The following is a 23,366-nucleotide window of genomic DNA, read 5'->3' as shown; positions in this document are numbered from 1 at the left end:
ATAAATGAATTACAGAAAAACATAAACAGAAAAAGTTTTTTTTGCATTAGTATATTCGAACGATAACCTCAAAAATTTTTGATTTAAAAAAGAAGACAGAAATTTTATAAAAGTACAAACTTAGCAAGTGGGAAAGAGAACGAAAATTAGTATGAAAATGAAGGAGAATACTAACAAATTATAAATAAAAAAAAAAAACAATGAAGTCAAATATTTCCTAATTGTCTCTTACTTTGCTCCGAGTATTGTCAAAATCGTAACAGGAGCGCATTTATTTTATTTTCTTATCTGGCCTTTATCATTAAATTTGTAAGAAAGATAACTAAAAATTAAAAGGATAAGTTAAAAAGACCAAATTGAAATATTGTATGAATGCTATATTTTATCAAACACAAACTAATTTTGCTTAGAAAAAAAATCCGGTCCTGGTAAAATTTGTCATTCAAAGTATTTTTAATTTGAAACAAAACAAGAACAGGTGCTTTCTTTTCAAAATTAAAAACTTAATAAAAATTATCAATTACAAATTATGAATTCATCAAAGCACTATTGAATAAATATTTCTTTTCATGTATATGGTGTAAAAAAAAAACTATTTGTTTTTGCAAATGGGAATAACAATTTAGAACTATACACCTTTTTTCTTTTTCAACAGATTTTTTTTTTCACCTGTTATATTTTTTATAAGTTTTTATAAAATAGTGTACTATTTTTAACACTTATTATTAAATGTCTTAAAATTTTTTATTTGCAAACTGCACAAACTGTTTGTAAACAAAATAACAAAATCTTCTTTGTTTACTTTTTATATAGCAACGCGTAATTTTCTAAGAAAAAAAATAACAACATTTGACATTTAATGTTAATTTCAATTTTTACAATCCTCGGAGCAAAGAAAGAGACTTACCTGAAGTTTTTGGCTTTACTATATTCACTATGAGATAGAAAGAAAGATGCTCTCTCTCTTTTAGTATTTCTAGTTCGTTGGGGAATACGACCATTCCGGAAAACGGATTATCATTATTGAAAATGGTCAAAAACTTTAATTCTGCAAACACATACCAAATCCAAATGGCTGAAGAGTTCTTTATGCAATTTTTTGAAACTGAAACGAAAACTAAAAATATTTGATACACTTCAGTGAACAGTTTTTAATGACTCCGATTTAAAAATTTGTGCTCCCAGCTCCTCCTTTTGCATTTTAACTCCGATTTTTTTCCTCAATCAGACCCAAAAACAATAGTGATAATTATTCTTGAAAAAAATTTTCAGTTGAAAAATACAAGTTCTAAATTAAAAAAAAACTTTTTTTGCAATATTTAAAAATTCGTTGACAATAGCTTGACTGACCATATTATGTATATATACCTTTTTCTGCTAATTCAAAAGCCGCTACTTATCCTTTTGTAGTCAAGTTAATAAATTATTCAGTTAAAGTGTCAAATAACCAAACTTGGAAAATTCATCGACGTCAGCAGTTGAAATATGTTTGTATCGAATTTTCTCAATAAACGAATATATTGCAATTTTGACATTTTAATTGAATTCAATCGAGTTATTGTTGAAAACTTGAAGAATTTTTTCAAAGTTACCTCAGTTTAGCGAATTGCATCGCGGCAGCTGGAAAGGTATTTTCTTCTGTTAATTTGATTGAAACTAAATTGAGAAACTCCTTTTATGTTGAAATGGTAAGCATAATTTTAAATTCAAAACAATTATTTAAAAATATTGATGCGAACAGTTACGAATCAAGTTATGATCTTATTTAAACCTTTACTTGAAGTACATATTTTTTTTTATTTAAAGCACATTTTTTGTCAACACCATTAAGGAAATGAATAAGGCTGTAAAAACACATGAGTTTTTATGAGTTTTTTTTTTTTATTTTAAGGTATTTTCTGATCATCATAGCTATAAGACAAAAAAGTATAAGTGTATTTTTTACATGAAACTTATACTTTTTTGTATATTGTATACAAAAAAGTATAAGTTTCATGTAAAAAATATTATTTTTTTAATTCGAATTTGTTTATAATTTTTATTAAAAGTTTTTGCTTTGTTTCTCCTATTTTTTTTTGTATTCGTACGATATTAAATGTTTTTTATGAAATATACTTAGGAGTTGGCTCCACTTTTTCAAAAATGGCTCCCTTTTTTAAATATTTCTGCTCTTCGTTCAAAAAATCAAACGACAGCCCTGCCTCGGATAATTGATTTGCGCAAAAATCAAAATTGCATTGCAGCAAAAATACTTGTGGTGTCAAGAAAAATAAACTAATTTAAACGTTTTATATGTACATATTTTGAAAATTGGAGAAATGGCAAGGAAATTTATTTTTGAAGACGAATATCTTCATAATGATTTCACTTTAGAATATTGTTATGAAAATGTTTTGCATAATCCAATTGGATTAAAAACCGAGGAATTTTTAAATCTAAAATGTTTATTCAATTCGTTTTTGATAAACAATTGTATCTGCAAGCAAGATTGTTTGCAAAACTGCGGTCACAGCCAAAATTACCTATTTTCAGAAGAATACGACGAATTACTTTTGAATAAGGATCGTGTTAGCAGGGATATAATATACGAGTGCTCAGAAAATTGCCAATGTTCAAGTGATTGCGGAAATCGTTTAGTTCAATATGGGCCAAGGGCTGGATTAATTGTTAAGCCTTCAAAAATAATTTCAAATGAAGAAGGACTATTTACATCAAATTGCATACCGGTTGGAGGATTTATCTGCGAATATGCTGGAGAAATATTAACAAGATCAGAAGCCTTGAAAAGAGATAGGTATCAAGAGTCAAACCGGATATTAAACAAATTAGGACAACAAATTTTTAAAAATTATATTATATGTTTGAAGGAAAAACGTTTACAATGTGAGAATGGAGAAGTCTTAGAAACATTTATAGACCCAAGTAAAGTTGGTAATATAGGCCGCTATATAAATCATAGTTGTGATCCTAATTGTGATATAATAAGCGTGCGAATTGATTGTCCTATTCCAAAATTAGGTAAAAAGTTGAATCTCATTTGAATTTAATTAAACAATTGATTTCAGCTGTATTCGCAAAGCGCAACATAAAAGCTATGGAAGAGTTGTTTTTTGATTATGGAGAAGGATTTATAAACGAAGATTCATCTTTTAGTCCAGTCAAATGTTTGTGCAACACTGAAAAGTGTAGAAAAATTCTTCCTGCATTTTGCTATTGAGTATTAATATCCTTATACAATGAAAAAAGTGCTTTTAATTTTTTATCAATTTATATTAGGCAGGAATAAATATATGTGAGATAAAGTTTTTTCAACTTTTGTAAAGTAAAATTTTGTCTTAAAAACTTTTAAAATGTTAAAGCTTTTAAAACATACATATTTTTTTTTTGTTATATTTGTTATTTTTCAAAAACATTTTCATCAACAATTATTTTTTGAAAACTTTTTAATTAAAAACAAAACAAAACGGTTTCACAACATGGTTTTTTTTAAGTTTCCAAAACATAATTTTAAGTTTTTATATAACCAAAAAATGTTTGCTTATGTTTGATAAATATTTTGAAATTTACTTTTACCATCTGTTTATAAAGTTTTTAAATTTTTTCAACTTTTCTATTAACTTTCAATTATCTATTTATAAAATTTAAGTTTTTTCCATTTTTCCGTTTGGTTTATATATTTTTGAACTTTTTTTCTTTTTGCGAGAAATTAAGTCACTGTTTTCTCTTCAAAATTTTTTCAAGTTTTAAAAAGAAAACTTTTATCTTCAAAATTAAGGGTTTTTGATCATATTTTTTGTGCAAAATTTCGACGTAAGATTTTTAAAATTTTTAAATTTTACGTACAAAAATATCTTGAATATTGAGGATTTTTATGTTATTGAAATTTTTGAGAATTGGAATAGGGTGACTCCTATATTGTGGAAAAAAAAGTTTTTAAACCGCTTTTAAAGTTGAGCTCTTAAGCGTTTTTACTAACTTGCCAAAATAATACATAGTTTCAAAATACAATACAGAACGTAATGTTTTATTTTATGATATTGCACGTATTGTTTATTCATGACTTGTCATTTTTGAAATTAATAAATTTTTATTTTAATATTTACAAACAAACTTTTAATATTTACAAACTCATTTACAGCTGTTCTTATTTTTAATCTTGTGGTTTAATATCACTTCGACACCGAATATTCTGTTTCAAGCAGTAATGTCAGCTTTACTTCACATTTAATCCAAAAATCCAAATTAAACTGGTATATTATATAACTAACATTTAGCCAAATGCGTTATAAATTTAATAAACAGAAAGATTTTAATAAATTTTAATTCAGTGGCAGCACCGCTTAAACGAAATTTATAAACAGCATCGGGCAATTTTTTGAATTGCTCTCTTTTTTTTCTGCGTAGTTTAAAACAGTTTCTAAACAATTTGGCACTTACTACATCATCGAAAGTTTTTGAAATGCAATATAGAACATGAAGCATTGCAGCGAAAACGTTCTTGTTACAATATGGATATAAATATAATGTATAAGTATATGTAATTATAATAAGCATGCATTGTGGGAGACATTCCATACAAATATTTAGCAAACTTGTTAATATCAAATGTACATTTTCTCAAATTTGAAAAAAATGCACAAAAATCAACTTAATACTTCGAAATAAAAACAAAATTGCATTGTTTTTTTATAGTGCAGCGCATATTGAAATCTTTAAAAAATGAACTAAGCCTGGAAGGTTTTCTTTAAATCAATTTTTTAATGGTTTAATAACACAGATCTTAAGAATGTAAACACTAGTAAAGTAGAAAAAGATTGAATTTTACCTTTTTCTAATTAAAAATTTGAAAAAAGTCGATCTGTGGAAGATTCATGATGTTGAAGGGGGTCCTCTATAAATCCCATAAGAATAAGGTCAAGCCCTACATCTCTGTTAGCCGTTGTCCAGTTTGCCTACTATGTAGTGCTACTTTCGTTAAACGACATCGCATTTTAAATTTTGACACTATGTAAGTGAAATATCGCAAATTTGCGTATGCAAAAGTATCGAAAGTGATGCTACAGAATGCTACTTTCCCATACTTTTCATTCATTTGCCATTTTGTTTACGAATCTTATTGCCAAAGTCTAAGTTTTTGAAAAAATAAACCTAAACAATGTGTAACATTTATTTTGCTTTATTAAATTAAAAAACCTTGCGTTTCAAATTTACTGGAATTAATTAAATTTTTGTAATTAATATTTATAATTTTATAAATTATAAATATTAATAGGCTTATCTTAACCTATTAAATTATAAATATTTTAATAGGTTAAGATAAAATACAAAACTATTCCGGTTTAAGAAAATAGCAAAATAGCACTATGCCAAATTTGTTTCGCTTCTCTTTCCTCGACTTTGTTTCTTACCAGTTTTATTTTTATGGGATTGAAAATGGTTTTCTGATCAAGAACAATATTTAAATTTTAACCTGTATAAAAGTCTTTTCCTATCCATATTTGTTTAAAAAATTAACAATAATTGCCTCTAAATAAAATACTAAACATACATTTAAATTTATGACTATTTTAAAATAATTTAAATGTTTTGAAAAAACTGTCAGAAATGTCAAAAACAAAAATTTTAGAAAATTCTGCCAGTTTAAATTCTTTACTTACAAATCTATTTTTACATAATGGGCCACCTGACCTTGATTTCTTGAAATGTCGAGGTCAACATGTAAATTTCGTACGGAAAGATGTATCGCTGAGCGGTAAATTCTTTTATTTGTTTAAAATTTAATTTAAATTTAGTGAATAACTATCCTAATTATTTCTGTTATTAAATAAAATGAATTTTAATAATTTATATTTATTAAATTTTTTTTTTATTCGTAATATTTAGTATAAAACAGAGGTGGATTTTAAAAAAATAGTTCTAAAGTTTATTTAAAAAGAAAAAATTACTCAATAAATCAGTAAGATTTGGTGTACTTTTTAAAGTTTTTTTTCGTAATCATATTTAAATAAAATATTACAATATATTTGATTGCGTTCATATAAATAGAAATGCTCGAATGTGTTGCGTCGAAGGATGCAGAAGCTATAGTCTACGAGGAAAATGTAAATACTATACCTACATTTATTTTTCCAAAGAACGAAGTCATCAGGGATAAATGGATACAAGCATTAGAAAAAAACCAAAATTCGATGTGTAAACACAGCTAATTAACGTATCTTTTCTGAAATATTTTTTGTCACCTAGCTTTGATCAAAGTATATCTATTAATAAGTAGTTCGACTCGTTCCATTTCGTTAGTTTTCGTTTGCATTTTGTTTCCAAATTCTTAAAATATTCCATTTTTAATATCCAAAATATTATAATATATTTGATTGCGTTCATATAAATAGAAATGCTCGAATGTATTGCGTCGAAGGATGCAGAAGCTATAGTCTACGAGGAAAATGTAAATACTATACCTACATTTATTTTTCCAAAGAACGAAGTCATCAGGGATAAATGGATACAAGCATTAGAAAAAAACCAAAATTCGATGTGTAAACACAGCTAATTAACGTATCTTTTCTGAAATATTTTTTGTCACCTAGCTCTGATCAAAGTATATCTATTAATAAGTAGTTCGACTCGTTCCATTTCGTTAGTTTTCGTTTGCATTTTGTTTCCAAATTCTTAAAATATTCCATTTTTAATATCCAAAATATTATAATATATTTGATTGCGTTCATATAAATAGAAATGCTCGAATGTATTGCGTCGAAGGATGCAGAAGCTATAGTCTACGAGGAAAATGTAAATACTATACCTACATTTATTTTTCCAAAGAACGAGGTCATCAGGAATAAATGGATACAAGCATTAGAAAAAAAACAAAATTCGATGTGTAAACACAGCTAATTAACGTATCTTTTCTGAAATATTTTTTGTCACCTAGTTTTGATCAAAGTATATCTATTAATAAGTAGTTCGACTCGTTCCATTTCGTTAGTTTTCGTTTGCATTTTGTTTCCAAATTCTTAAAATATTCCATTTTTATTTAGAAATAGATGGTAATAAGAGTTGTGTAGGCAAGAAAGAAACAAAATATTGTATACAAACGAGTGCATCAAAAACTTTGAACTGAAATAAAATTAAATTATGTTAGGTAAAAATTTTGTTATTTTTATTTTGATAATAAATTTGTTTTTCATATTTTATTTTTCTTTTCATAAAAGTTAGGTAAAAACATTCGAATGTATGAAAGTAATAATTTTAAATTTAAAGTTTCATACTTTATTATACAATACATACCTATTCGTTTATATGGCTGCTTCAAGCTTATAATTGTCTATATAAACGTTACTTGACCTGAAGCCGGCTTCAATCAAGTCGCTTACTTGACTTGAAATGCTAATAGTGATCTGAAATTTAATTTTCCAGCTGATTTCGCGTCAAGCCGCAAAGAAGACGAGGCATAGAAATTGAGCAATTTATAAAAAAGGCCTATTACCGATACTTGTGTATGTATGTATATTCATAAGAAATATTTGCTTTAAATTTTTAAACCAAAATTGAAATAAAAGTAAAAAATTCATTGTTTATATTACAATAAATGTGATGACAATTACTAATTACAAATTTTTTTTTAACATTATTTGTCTTTTTCAAATTATATACATATGATATGTAAATTATATTTTATTTTTATTTTAATAGTCAATTTTGTTTTTAAATCGCTTCGCCTTTATAATGTGGATACACCATTTCTACCTTGTACTGGAATAAGTTACAGAAATAAAACTCCCGCTTTTGAAATTTTTAATAAATAACTCCCGCTTTTAAAAATACATTATAAAAAAACAGTTAGACATCTATTGAGTACTTTTTCCCTCTCCCAGAAATTCTTATGTGTATAAAAATGAAAATAAGAAGGTATACTGCTTAACTCTTTTAGCTAAGGGAATATTTTGTATACAAATATTGGTGTGTGATGTAAACGGAGAGTCGAAATACTTGTTTATAGATATTCTTTGGCTTTGATATTTGAATTTGACGTTTCATACGTTTAATCTTGGCAAAACCACGGAAAATAAAGTCAGTAGCATCCCTGCTATTTTAAGTAAAAAAAAAAACATGATATTTTTTATCTTAAAAAACAAATTATGTATGTACATATACATATGTACGGTAGACACATTTTGAAAGTCATAACGTAGTGTTGTATTAAATTCAAAGATGAATGGAGTTATCTTTCATTAGTTGAGGACACAGTTGTTTTCGTATATAATTTTGCTTATTATTATTTTCACAAAAAATAGATTGTAAAAAAATTTTCATTGTCGGAATAAAAAAGGAAAAAGTAGTCTTTTTGAAAACAATAAAGTTTAAGGATTTTAAAAAGCTAGCAACAAATGAAGAATTATTAAATTGATTGGACGTAATGTTTCATTTAACAGATATATTCTTAAATAAAGCCAACTATTTTACGCATGAAAATAAAAATTAGCAACTATAATTTATCGTGTTTGAAGAATTATATTGAGAAAAGATGGCAGCAGCTACCAGTGTGGTTGTTTTAGATCGTGGTAATAATACAACATGTACAATCAATTTACACGGTAAGTGGTTAAGCTGAAATAATTTATTAATTGTATGTACATATGTTTAAATATTGCTGCTGAAAATAATTAAAACTTCTAAAGGCAGCTTCGTTATTTCAGTAATTACTTAGAAAGTCTTTCAATGTACATGTAGATGAAAAGTGAAACAATATTGCTAGTATACGGCAAACAATCTTCAGTAAAGGACACAAGGGAAAAAAGAGCTATTTTCAGGGTTTCCCGACTATTCTTGAGCTAAATCTTGTTATGTTATAGAATTGGTGTGTTACAGAAGAAGATGTCGCTTACGAACCAAAGTGGTTGGTAAATTCTAAGTGTTTAAAAATATTTCGGGTTGAAAAACAACTTTTCTTAGGATTATCAAAATATACTGCTGCATATTCATTTTCTTTTTTTTGCAAAGTGCTATATTTTTACATGGATAAAAACTTTGTTGTGGTTTGTCTTGATTTATACATTAAACATAGTTTTTTGTAAAGCAGCTACATGTTTAAATTATCCATAAAGCACTATTCAATTTTAGTTTGAAAAAAATGAAATTTTATGCGGGATGATTTACAAGGAAAAAAAAATTTTTTTTAATGCTTTAATTTTTTTTGTTTTGGTAAAAGATATTTAATTTAGACTTGACACTTTTATTTTGATATAAAATAAAAAAAAACTCAACTACAAAAATTGGTTAATATTAAAAATAATCTAAAATTTTTAGGTGCTACAGTGGTTTCTTGGCGTGTTAACAACCAGGAACAACTATTTGTCAGGTAAGGATAACCTAGAACGCAAAAATATTTTTGTAACAGCTAATTTTGCTTTATACTTGTTTATACATCATATTATTTAGTAAGTTCGTGCGTATTAATAATATGATCCTTCAATCTAATTAGTATGCTGTGCATATGAATTTTAATTTGATTCTTTCTTCAATTTTAGAGGAATTTAAAGAAATTCTCTGAATTTCGATTCTTTAATCTAATTTAGTATCTCTATGTATATGTCGTTTATTATGGCAGTTTATTTAATTTTAGAGGAATTTGAGGGAGTTCTTCGATTAAGTGTAAATATTTTGCATCCACTGTGAACTTTTGTTAAAAGTTTGCTATGAATGTAAAATTTTTTTTTCGTATTTTCTAAATGATTTGAAAGGATATTTTCAATAATACTGCGATTTCATTAAAAAAACTGCAATCTGTTTGAATATAACCTGTCACATCCTGTGATTTGTTTTTGTCACATTATGTGAAATTTAATCATCAGATCACATCATGTTTGACATCTTCTTTTGCTTACCCTTATCGGTCTTAAGTCACTTCGGACGTGGCAACAATAGTTTTCTGCAGCGATCGTATGGCATGTGTGAGGTGACAAGTTGAATCATGATGAGACATGCTGCCTATTAAATTCGCTCACGATTGTCTTTTCAGTTTATCATTACCAACGGACCTTTTACTTTATGCTTTGAAATTTCAATACTTTTTTTTATAGTTTGAATTTATTTTTTATCTAAAAAATGAATAAAGAAAATTTTATAAATTTGAATAGTGGTAGTTCAGAATGTTGGAGATTGCTTCAAAAAATACCATACATTAAAAACAGAAATAAATGTCGTACTTCTCCAGAAAATATGTAAATATTTGTAAGAAAATTGTTAAATTGAAATTAATTTAAACGAATAATAAAAGTAATTTTTTTTTTCATATTTAAAATAACTGCAACCTGGGGAGAATTAAGCAAGCAAAACCCACATCCGATAAGGGTTAAATAATTTTTCATATTTTCGCTAAGTGTAAGTTTTTATTAGAGTCTTATTTAATAACTTGCAAAGTTGTTTAACATTTTTGAACGCATACACTGCAAATGGAAATTATTTAGTTCATGAAATTCAGCTTCATCGATTCAAGAATTAAACTTCAGCAATTATTACTCAGCAAATACTGCTGTAGTACTCATTCTGTAACATTTATTTATTTTCCTGACATATCATATAGCCCCTTTAAAAATTTGAAACAATTATGTCTACTTATTGTCAAAGCTTAATTTATATATTATAAGTTACGTTTCATTTCTAATATAATTAAATTTATTTATAGAATACTTATAATACATAGTATTACAAGCATTGTATAAATTAATTTAACAGTTATAATATAATTTTCTTACAATAATTTAATAAATTTTATGCATATAAGTGAATGCTTGTTGTGCATTGTGTAGGTACCATCAATGCCATCAATGCTATATTATTCAGTGATCAACTAATATATTTTTTAATACAAAAAGTAGTATAATATGTATTAAAGGTTGATCATCATCCATGGCTCTTAAAAAAAAATTAAAATTTTGTTCATTAGTAGATACTTTTGATTTTGGTTACAAACAATATTCATAAAAATTTTTGAAATACATAGTTTTTTGCTGTAGTTTATACAGTATATTTTTTTTTTAAGCATCATAATTTTTTTTCTTAAACTACAATACATGTATTGAATAACAAATCTCAACTCTCAAGTTTTTTCCTCATGCCTTTTGTCGAATGTTGGACTATGCAAAAAATATGTGGAAGTGTTAGTATTAATAGTTTTGCTTGTGTGTTTTTATTGTGTTTGTAACAGGAAAGTAATTTATAATGACATAGTTTGGGCACTCAATTTTAGGATTTTAGGGAGAAAATAATAAAATAACAGTCTTCTTATTAAGATTTAAGTGAATTCTATTTTGATATAAATATGTACAGGAATGAACATTTAAAAAGGGTAATAAGCTTTAACGTTCTGAAGATCAAAGACAATATTCGAATTACAGATTAAAACTTTTTGCTGAAATTTGATATCATACGTGTGTATGTGCGAAATAAGAATAATTTACTCAAAATCTTTCCGAACTAATTTTGATTAAACATTTTTGATTGTTTTAATATTTTCAACTTTGTAGAAAATTTAAACAAGAAGTTAAAAATCGATGTAGAAATAATTGCAATATATTATCAGAATATTTCAAGAATACGTAAACCTTATCCCACCCAGATGTTTTGATTATCTCCTGGAGTCTCACATGGCAAGGTTGGGATATTTGGTCGAGTATATGATGCTAGATTAGACAAAATATAATTCTGTTTTATGCCAGGTTTTGAAATCTACGGTCTTATATTAAAAAAAAATAAATAATATATTTTGTAGATTAACTAAATATTCGAATAACCATAAATAAATATTTTTGTTTAAAATTTATTACGCTTATTTTTATCGATGGTCGCATTTGTAACTTTAGTGTAATTTGTAAATAGATTCTGGATACTGTTTTGTGCTGAAATTTGTGTTATGTCAAATTTTTTGTCAAAGAGTTTTCAATGTATTTTAAACTTTATTATGCCATAAACACACAAGGCACAATTTAAAAAAAAAGACTCAAAAAAAAAAACTCATGCCAATATCTCAAAACTTTTGGTAGGAGATATTATGATACATTAAAAGTTGAGATTGTAACTGATAGGGAACGGATTTTTAGGTTTTTACCTATTTTTAGTAGTGCTTATTGGGACATATTTACCAATATACAAATGTGTTTCATAAAATTTCCTTTTATTTGGCATCGATTTGGAAAAACCTTTTTCGGAGTTTAACACCTTTTTTACCTTTTATAATATTTTTTTTGTCTTTTTTGAGCTATTTTGCCATTTTTCAGCTACTTTGCTGAATGCAATTGAAAATTGAGTCAAAATATTGTCAAATTCTCATCAGAAATAAATGTCTTGATATCACTTCCACCCCAACCTATTATAACACGCTGGGGGACATGGTTAACTACAATAAAATTTTATGCCCACTATTTTGAAAAAATTGAAAATATGTTGTGCCAGTTACCAGAAAAAGATTCTGCTGCCGTTGCAACAGCAAAAAACATGTTTTCAAATTTAGATTTTGTATTTCTATGCGCAAATTTCAGTTTTCTTAGCACTTCAATCACTCCCTTGAAAACTTCTTAACTCCAGTGACTCCAACTAACGTTTAAAGATCGTTTTCAATGTAAAAAAAAATTTTAAGATCTAGCCAACAACATAATACATTCGAAAATTTGCGTAATCTAATATAATGAAAATTTACGTAATATAAAGCAATAAACTGCCATTTTAAATAATGTCACAAAATTTAAATTGATATTTAACTAAATTTTACAATCAAAACTGAAGCTTTATTTTGGTGGCATAATTTTTTTTATTTTAATTTATATTTTTGATTCGTGATACTTTTTTTCGTGTTTTTATAAGTCTGAATTTTAGGTTTTTTTTGTTATTTTTGAGTTAAATTTTGTTATATTGTATCTTTAGTTAATTTATTTAGTTTTTTCAGCACGATTTAGTTATATTTTGTTGTTTTGTGTTCAGTTTTATAAATTTATTGAAATAAAAATAATACTTTGATTTTTATTGGTATAATTTTTGAAGTTTATTAGAACCTTTCTTAGGGACCTTTTTGTCGGTTTAAAGCGACCTATTTAGTTTCCTCAAAGCAGTTTTTTAGCATCCGTTTCCTAATAATTATCAATCAAACTTCGTATAGTGTTACAACAGAAAATTAAAATTATTATCGTATTGTTATTTTCTTGATATAAAATTATGTTTAAATGTATTAATGACGTAATAAAAAAAACTTAATATACATAATATGTTAGAAAGAAAGGATATAATGAAAGAGAATAGTGAAATAGTTTTTATGAATAGAATTTGAATAATGAAAAAATGAAACTTCTGAATGCTCACACTTTGCACACATCTATGTATGAGTTTTGCTACGCGTATATTCTATAGATATCTACATATTATAGCTTTATATTTTGTTTTTTTTTTTTCAAATGCTTTTATTGCTTAATTTTTTTTGATTTTTTAATAGGTGCTATATATTATTATTTACTAATAATTGTAGTAATTTAATGGACAGAATGATGTTAAATTTAAGAACAACAGACATAGACTTTAACACTTTCATATTTCGCGTTCTATTTTCGCAGTTGGAGTATTTAATAATTTGGAAACACATTATTTCCAAAGATGAGAGCATCTCTAGAAAAATTTAGTATTCGTACTTTATAAAATCTGGAATATCTTTTTCTTCGAACGATTGAAATACGAAAATGTTTTAAGAACGTTGAATAAGTATACATAATATTATGCGACTTACATACTTACATAACATATTTCACCAAATTTTTGCAATATTTGTAATACGTACTGATATGTATCTATTAGGGAACATAAGTACTATTATGTTTGTAAATTTTGTTGTTGTGGTCATAAACTCCTACAAAGATGTCTGTACTGTGGTAAATGATTCGAATATAATGTACACTTGTATTCTACATCGATTTTCCTTTTAACACATAATATAATTTTCAGAAGTTATTTCTGTAAAACAATACGTTGTTTGTTTAAGATATCGTTTTGGATGTTATATTCGTGAGGCTTTTGATAATAGTTATTTTTGCTTTACAAACTGTTGTAGTTCAAGTAAATAAATTTGTATTACAAGTAATAATTAAACTCTAGTGAGATAAGATTTTTAGTACAAGTAAATGAACTAAAACGGTTTTCAAAAGATATCAAAATAGGTGTCGTATAAATTTCAATATTATTAAGCATAAGTAATAGCTTTCCTCTATGTGTAAGAAAAGGAAATATTTTTATATAGCATCCTCGTATAGCAACTTTTTTCGGGTCTACTTTGCCTATCTGGTTTTTCTTTGATTATTTGTGATTTTTAGAAAGGATTTTTGTTTTTAAACACATATTTTCATAATTTAATTATAACTATATATAGATATGTGTAAATTATTACTTTTCCGTTGTTTTTATGAGCAGGAAAGCGTTGCAAATTAGAATTGCTCAAAGACGTTATCAATTAAAATTTACCTGAATTTTCTGAAAAGCTCGTTTATATTAAATTTAATTACACCTTTTTATGCAAAAATAAATGAAATTGTGCATTATTGTAACTATAAATACAAAATATTGTATTTTTCTTTTATATTCATAATATTTTTATTCCAAATTTCTTTTAGCAAACTAGCATCATTTGATGGAAAAAAAGCTATAAGGGGTGGAATACCCTTTGTATTTCGTATGTGATTTAATATATTTATTATTTTAAATGTCATTTGATATAAATATTTAATTTCTGCAGCTCAATTCGGACCATGGCCTTTTGGTCCGCAGCATGGTTTTGGGAGAATTACCCAGTGGACTCTAGAAAGGTCTCCAGAGCGATTATGTAACGGGGATGTTGAAGCGTTATTTTCATTAATGGATACTGATTTTACTCGATCTATGTGGAATTTCCCGTAAGTGTTTCATTGACAAAATTTTGATGGGTTTTTCTTGATTATTAGTTTTTTGAATAATAAATTTGTTTTGTAGGTTTCGTATTACTTATCGTTTAATACTGCGTGAAAAAGAGCTGCACTTCCATATAGGAGTTTTCAATCCTAGTAAAGATTTGACATTTTCCTTCAATTTACTATTACATACATATTTAAAAGTTCCTGATGTACGTCGTTGCCAAATAACTGGATTACATGGATGCACATTTATAGATAAGGTACGCATTTTAAGTTAGAAAGAACAGTAAAATAAGAAAATGGACTTTCGAGCCGAATCATTGTTAAGTAAGGATATTGATATAATTTTTTGGGTTTATGCAACAACCTCCTTACTCCACCCTATTAAAAAGATGTACATGTAGTACAGATGAGCTTTTTAAACCGATAAAAAAATGCATACGTTATTAATAATTTCAATTAGATATAAAAAGTAACAATTAAATCATAAATACAAGTTGTAATACAATGATTGAATTTTTAAATTGTTAAATTTAAAGTAAAATATTAATTTTCGAAATTTGTTCATTATTAAATCTATATGTATTTTCTGTGGTCAACCTTTAATACGGTGACATCATAAATGCTACAAATGAGTACTTTAACACGATACAGTGTCGTAAGTTTTGTTTTTTACATTGTATGCAATTTTTATACAAAGTAAATTAAAGAGCTTTTTGATACATTGTCCTTTGAGCGAATATCACTTGTAGAATCCTATTTATTAGAACCTAATTACGACATAGAATTTTGAATGATCACAAATTCCTTTCGTAGAGATTATGAATCACCAATGGCAGCATCAATTTTCGGAGTGTCAAATCAGTAATTTATTTTAACTAGCAAATGTATACATACATATTTATATTTTTTGATTGCTATTTTAGTAAGCAACTTTCAAACAAAAGGATATTGTTTAAAATATTCATGCAAAAGAATATTTTTTAAAATATCCTTTTGTATAAAAGTTTTGTATTTTTTTTAGTTTTTGAATATTTTTGAAAAGCAAAAAAAAAATTTTTTGGCAAAATGAATTCATTTCCTTTCACGGTTGCTGTGTTAGAGTAACTCAAAAAAAAATTCAAAATTTAATAATGTAATAAGACTTCTCTTTAAATTGCTTGTTACGAGTGATTATTTCTTTCGTTGCTTTTTGATTATTTTGTTCGTTTATACGTACGAATGGAACAATCATAAATTACGTTCGTAGCAAAAATTACCCTCAAAAAGCAACGAAAGAAATAACCAGAATTTTGGTAATTCGTAATTGATAATATGATATTCGTAATTTTCTGAATTTCAGAGCTACTAATTAATGGCATTTAATTACTCCTTTTTAGGTTAACTGAAACATCTTACTGAAATCGTAAAAATATATTTTTACATAATTATAGATAATTAAAAATTTTACTTTTGCAGATTTATTGGTTCAATTATATTAGTTATATTTCTAATATATGTATATTTCTAACTTATATGTACATAAATGTAACTAATAAAAACAAATCATTATTTCTATACTTTGATATTTTTCAAACTTGAAGTAATTTTATAGCATATATACAAAATTTTTACTATACTTTAGAACTATAGACATGCTACGATTTCCGAGTGTACATTTTATGTTAAACAACTTTTTTTTTGCAGATTTTACAGTTTTAATTTTTCGAAGATATTTTGTAATAAAAGTTAGCTCTGATTATTTAAAATACAAATAATTTGCATCAATATAAGGATGTATTCAGTAAAGGTTTCTAATAAAAGAAAACATGCTTAGAGTTTGGTAAATTTACCCCATGAAAATATTTCAATTCACAATTTATTTCTATTTTTCTTTCATAACTTAACCCAGTATCCTTTTAGATGGCAATGACGAAGGTCTATATCGATTTATTTTTTATATATTTTGAAAATATATTTTTAATTAAATTTATTTTATATGCAAACTTCCTACTTTTGGCAATCTTTTTTTGCAAACAGCAAAATAAAACTCCAAAATTTATATAAAAATATTTTTCGGTATTTTTAGATACATCTAAATAGCCTAAAAGGAAAATGAGAGTTGTTCTCTCTACGCGGTGACCTTATACTTGACAGGACAGTGCATGAGACAATGTAGAAAGCTTCCTTCTCTTTTTTTCTTATTTAACTCTATTTCTTGTAATCTGGCATATTTTAGGGATTGATTCGGTCAAATCTCGCAAACATTTTTGACATCAATTGTTTTTGTTTTTCAGACAAGAGATGGTGCTGTTTATCAAGAGGGCAGAGAAATTGTCGCGATTAATGAATGGACGGATAGAGTTTATCAGCATACACCACACGAACATATTATTACAAATGTAGTATCTGGAAGAAAGATGAGGCTTCAAAAATACAATTTTCCTGATACAGGTAAATATAGAAAATAGAAAACATGTTAATTTTTTTTTCATTTTTTGAAACATTTATGTATTAGTTATTTGGAATCCATGGGTCGAACAAGCAAGAGAAATATCAGACTTTGGTGATGATGAATATCCGAATATGTTATGTGTTGAAGCTGGCCATGTTTCTAGCCCGGTTATATTATTACCTGGTACCGCGTTTGAGGCCAGTCAAATTTTACAAGTAAAATAATATTTGAAATACATAAGTACATTAAAATTAAAAAGTATATTACTTTTTCATTTTAGATAATTATAGAAGGAAATGTAAGCAGAAAATCCAAGAGGAATCGCTAGTATTTGGCAAGAAAACTTCGACGTTACGATAACATATTTCGCACATGAAACAGAGGTTGACAATACAAAATAATAACAGGGGCAAATATGGTATGAAATTTTTATTAGGGTTTTTTTATTATTATGAATATTATGAACATTATAAATACTATAAATATTGAATTAAAAAAAATGCAACATTAATATTTTTTGTTAAAATATAGGTAGGGGTATATTAATAGACGATATGATTAATAAATTAAAAAATGTTATTCGAATTAGAAATAAACTTATGAAATCCATGCGACTTCATCGCTCATAGATATCTGTATAAGTACATAATTATTATGTAACTGTAATGTGCACACAACTTGCCACAAAATTTTAAGTGTAATAGCCCAGACATTTAAAAGTCCATCCCAGTGTAAAATTATAATTGTAGCTTAAATAATATTTACGACAAAATTGTGTTTTTTTTTTACAGTATTAACCTAGAAGAAATATACATCCACAATTTCTACTTATTTTGTCAGTTTAAGAAATGAAAATTTTTATACAAAGTTTTTTTTTTAATTTTCTTTATATGCGTCTGTGATACGTAATCTTGTGTTAACCATTTTATATCCTTATATTTGAAATAAATAATACACAAACATGGAGATGAAGAAAATATAAAAAAAGAAAAAGGTCTTTCTTTTTCAATTTTCTTTTTCAATTTGAAAAAGTACATAATACACATTAAAAAATCAATATTTTTTCAACAAAGTACGGTTTATTTACAAACTATTAGCTTTGTCTTATATTTTGTTTTAATTTACACAAAATTACACAAAATTATAAAGAATTGAATATTTTACAAAAGTTAGTTTTTCTATATTTCTTAAAAAGAGGTTTAAATTAAATATCTAGATTCACTTTTATATTGCGTTGTTTTACCTTACGATTAATTGTCCCGATTTTGCTGTGATCAATATTGAATATTAATAATTATTTGATTGCACATTTTAAGAATTTGATTGAAAAAAATGTAACAATTTGTTATTTAAATTGAAGTAAATATAATTTGAGAAACATTCCTATAAGTTCTTCTTTTTATATTTATAATTTAAAAAGGTTGGTCTTTAAATTAGATAAAATTAAGAAAATACATATTCAATTTAAAATCTATAATCACTTAACACAAATTTGAAAAAAAATCTAATTTTCTGCTACTATACAAAATTTTTCAGTAATACTTTTTCGTGCGATTCTGGTCATTCTTTTATAATTAATTAAGCATAAATTACTTTTAAGAGTGAACATTTAAAATTTACCTTAGATGGAATCATAATGGACATTAAATTTATTATATAATCAAGATCCTATATTCTTAAAGGCTTAAAAAAATTAAGTTTGAAACCCTTTCTATAAAGACGCGACACTTTTACAAGATTTTCTTTGTGTCGAGGAAAATCAAAAGATTTTTGTTCACGGACAAATTCATTTGTGGATACAAGAGAAACATCACCAGAATTAAAAGACATTTTGATTGCATTTCTCATGTTTGTCGTTAGCTTTCTTTTCATTTCGTCAAAGGTTTTCTCCATTTACGTATACTTAAAAAATAATCTTGTGGCATGAGTTGGCATTAACATTTTTTAAAACTTAAAAAAAATAATTGATGTTTACATTGTGTATTAAAGTTCTTTTAATTTTATGAAAAAATTTAGAATGTAGAACACAGTATATTTTATTATAAATTTATGACAAAATAATCTGATAAATTATAATAAAGACTGTACCGTTTTTAGAGAATTATATGCAAAAAATATACTATTTTTAATTTAATACTTTTTTCTAATACTTTCATATGTATACTTATTTAGTAGCCTTAAAAATATCCAATTTCCTTTTAATCCTTTTATGTGCCAAAATTTGGTTCAAAATTTTATTTGATTCTATGTAAAGAACAAAAGGTATACGTGATTGTGATTAAGAAATTTTTTAAACTGATGTAATGTAATATTTTATAAATTTTGTATTGCTTTTGAAATTTTTTTCGTGATTAGTTACTAAACTTTATATCATAATTACTTAATTGCTGTAACTAAATGAATGTTATAAATAAAAACAATTATATAAAAAATATATTTATATAAATATTATTTCTTGGAAAGTTAATTGTATATGCAAAATATGAGATAAAAAAAATATTAAACGTTGTATTAAATTACTAAATGAATACCGAATCTCTAAGGCTTAATGTTAAAATTAAAGTTTCCTTAAGAATTAAATTTTAAGAGTAAAATAATTAAAACAAGTATACGAACAATAAAAAAATTAATAATAAAAACACATGTAGTTTTGCAATATAGCTTTCTTTTTAATTAAGTTACTGATTTAAAAATTAATTTTGATGTTTCGTATTATGAATGTATGCATGTTTATCCATTGTCATAAATATCACTATATTGTGAAAATTAAAAATCTTTGAGATAAAGCAACAAAAGTTTTCAAATTACAACATTATTAATAAATAGTTGACAATTGCCTTTCAGCATTCAAATTCAATATTTTGCTAAACATTTTGGATTGTACGTATACACATATTTAAAGCAAAAGGCGAACAAGACAAGGGAAGGAAGATATTTTTTCTCACTGGAACTCTTGAGAAAAACAAACTAACAATATAGCTGTCTTATAAATAAAACAAATTTGCTTTCTTTTTTCTTTGCCAAAAAGGATTTCCTTAGTTCCTTAAATTATTGGATTTATTGATGTTGCTAAAGTCAACTATTTTTTTTTAATAATCAGGGTTATTAAACAGAGCTGTGATTTCATAATCAGTATTTTGGCTCAAATTTACTAAAAAAATACAAATCTGAATCTGAATATCTATTAAGAAGTATCTATTTTTTCCTAGTAGTTCAGTTAAAAGTTTGAAGTTTGCTATGTACATACGTTACGTATATTGACATTTATTCATAAATACATAAGTATATTAGTATTTAATATTAATAAACTTAAAATTTATTCATTCAAAAAAATTAAATCAGTTATAATACATAGCACAATTTATAAAGAAAATTTGGTATTATAGAATGTACATAATATTATTTGTATTTAGTTTTTCCTTAAACTCATTGTAGTGTAACAAATCAAAGTAAATTATGTTATTCATTGGAAATAAATTGAATTATGCATTTAGTTGCACTGATTTCTAAACATTTGACAAGTAATTTGGATGGCTATATTTCATGATGACAAAATTTCTTGATATACATATGTTGTTCGAAAATTACAATAAAATACCAAAATGCTGTTATATATGTGTGTACATATACAAGGTGTATCGCTTAAGGTAGCAAATAATTTCAGGGATCACTCAATGAGAATGAATTGTAAGAAATGTATGAAATTCGTAGAGGAAAATATTATGTGGTTTAACTTTTAGATCTCATTTTGGCGCTTTAAAAAACAAAAAATGACATAAATTTTCGAGACATTTCGAGTTTAAAAAAAAATAAAAAAAAAATAAAAACTTTGACTTTTACTAGCTTTACCTGGAAAACTATGATTTAATTGTAAAATCGAATATAAAGAGCAATCAATTGCCAGTAAAACAAGCTCCCGATGGTTAACTTATGTCGACTGGTTCCGAAGTTATAAGCATTTATTTATATGCAGGAAAAATCGGGTGCCTTTCTTTTTTATAAAGCTGTACCTCGAAAAATAGTATATCTGCACCCCGTCCATATAATTTTTTGCTTGAAATTGATCAAAAATCATCCCTGAAATTATTTTCCCTCTTATGCGAAACACCTTATATATTGTGGTGTATTATGTCATATATGTACATATATGTGTATGAGTATATGTAGATATACATATTATCATTGCATTGAACTATTGAAGGGCTGAAAACAAAAAGTAATACCGTGCCCACATGTTTTGCGGACTAAATGAAGCGCGTGGATTTACCCTGATATTGCGCGTATACACAAGTATTTATAAATATCCCCAACAGCATTTCATGTACGTGATTAAACGGATCGTTTATTTCACACGGCTATGATTTTTTTACACATAGTAAAATTTTTTTCTTTCTGAACCAAATTGCTAAATGCATACTATTTCACTGAAGAAAATACAATATTATAAAAATTTTGATTTTTCTAAAGGATTTAAAATAGAATGGAAACTCCTCTTTTTTTATGAATAAAAATAAAGTTTCGTTAACTAACTAAAACATTATTATAAAGTATCGGTTTTTGTTATTTATTTTTATAGTTAAATAAAAATCTCTTCAAGAATAGTATTCGTTAACAATGCTCTATGTTTAAATTCAAATTATTAAAAAGCATCTACGATGTAAACTTCCTTAAAGAGAGACACTAGAAAAAAAACCAGGATTTATTCAAGCGACGAAAGCTTTTTTGAAGAAATTTAAAATGAAGAAAACATTGGACAGCAATGAGAGTGAGCATCAAATGTTTATTTTTATATTAGGAATAAATGTTATTTTGACGTAAATTTAACTTGTTTTATGTCATGTGAAATAAATTACATAGTGTTTTTACTTTAAATTTCAATAATAGGAGAATAAAATATCTTTTTGTTGATATTTTTTTACTTAAATAAGCACCATGAAACAAGCATACAACACGCGAATTACTTCAGAGCTTACACGTTATATAAAAGATTAACTTTGTGCTTAAACTTAACTTTAAGTCCACTTGACAATTTAAATAATTGTACTTTTTTTAATCATTTTGTTTAAGGAAAAGATAAATTAAATTGTTATAGTAAATGGCTGATCGTTTTGAGAATGAATGCAGGTGGCTCTTTCTAGAGCTTAAGGTCTAAATTTAAAATGCGCGTTAACTTTTACTATTATGCGAATAAAGGGCATAAACATTTGATATATTTATGCATTCTTTTTCTCAAATTTTCATCAGTTGAATAAATTTTTAATAAATAATTATGTATACATACTATATATATGTAAGTAAAACATATTCCAGTAAAATTCCTTTTTTACATTTTTTTTTTTAATTGGTGTGAAAAGAAACACTTTTCACACCAATTAATTTTCACACCTTTTTTACACTTTATTCATGTTCAGAAAAATGCACATACTTACATATACACACGTACATGTGAGTTCATACATGCTTATATTTATATTTAAATTAACTAAGTAAAACACGAAGTTAAACTTCAATTTGAATTTAAATTTTACACTTTCGATACAATATAAGCAAAAAAGGAGTCAGTAAAATACATAATACACTTTGAACGCTGTACCATAAAAGGCGTATCATATTAATTACCTCTATATAAACTGGAAAAAAAGAATTCTGGTTTAACAAAATTATGCCTATACATATTATAGCTATTATGTGAACAGCACATAATTTAGTAAAAGTCTTTCACAAACTTTAAGTTAATAAGCGCCAGCAAGTTTTTAGTTAACATACTTAGAAAAATGTAATTTTGGCTTTTGTAAATTAGCAGACGTTAATTTAATTTCCAAAGTTTTAGTAAACGGAACTGAAATACATATTTCAAGAAATTACGTCAACTAGTTCTTTGGATATGATAAGAAATTTAAAATCGGCTTCTAGTATTATTCCCTGTCTAATATTATGTTACAGTCTAGTATTATATATGTATAACGATTTCGTCAGATTTCTTCCCGAATTCTACAAAAAATTTGAAGAAT

At 25.7% G+C, this 23,366-nt stretch overlaps 2 protein-coding genes across 3 annotated transcripts; both read left to right on the top strand.

The window, feature by feature from the left end:
* Nucleotides 1-2,231: 2,231 nt before the first annotated feature.
* On the top strand, nucleotides 2,232-3,475 carry LOC129616040 (probable histone-lysine N-methyltransferase set-23). Its single transcript, XM_055531486.1, has 2 exons — nucleotides 2,232-3,018; nucleotides 3,066-3,475. The coding sequence occupies exons 1-2, from the start codon at nucleotides 2,319-2,321 to the stop codon at nucleotides 3,215-3,217; spliced, it is 852 nt and encodes a 283-aa protein (XP_055387461.1). The 5' UTR covers nucleotides 2,232-2,318; the 3' UTR covers nucleotides 3,218-3,475.
* A 4,699-nt stretch (nucleotides 3,476-8,174) lies between these two features.
* On the top strand, nucleotides 8,175-19,912 carry LOC129614951 (uncharacterized). Of its 2 annotated transcripts, none has more exons than XM_055529938.1 (8): nucleotides 8,175-8,594; nucleotides 9,307-9,358; nucleotides 14,646-14,704; nucleotides 14,768-14,924; nucleotides 15,001-15,181; nucleotides 17,198-17,354; nucleotides 17,419-17,570; nucleotides 17,636-18,565. In XM_055529938.1, the coding sequence occupies exons 1-8, from the start codon at nucleotides 8,525-8,527 to the stop codon at nucleotides 17,681-17,683; spliced, it is 876 nt and encodes a 291-aa protein (XP_055385913.1). In that variant the 5' UTR covers nucleotides 8,175-8,524; the 3' UTR covers nucleotides 17,684-18,565. The 2 variants fall into 2 exon arrangements, with proteins under 2 accessions (XP_055385913.1, XP_055385921.1); XM_055529946.1 differs by lacking the exon at nucleotides 8,175-8,594 and adding an exon at nucleotides 8,719-8,896 and having other exon boundaries at nucleotides 17,636-19,912.
* The last annotated feature ends 3,454 nt before the right edge of the window (nucleotides 19,913-23,366 follow it).

The sequence above is a fragment of the Condylostylus longicornis genome, unplaced genomic scaffold (assembly GCF_029603195.1).
Source record: "Condylostylus longicornis isolate FDR11 unplaced genomic scaffold, ASM2960319v2 ptg000005l, whole genome shotgun sequence".
Classification (NCBI taxonomy): Eukaryota; Metazoa; Arthropoda; class Insecta; order Diptera; family Dolichopodidae; genus Condylostylus; species Condylostylus longicornis.
This window is presented reverse-complemented; position numbering and strand designations above follow the sequence as displayed.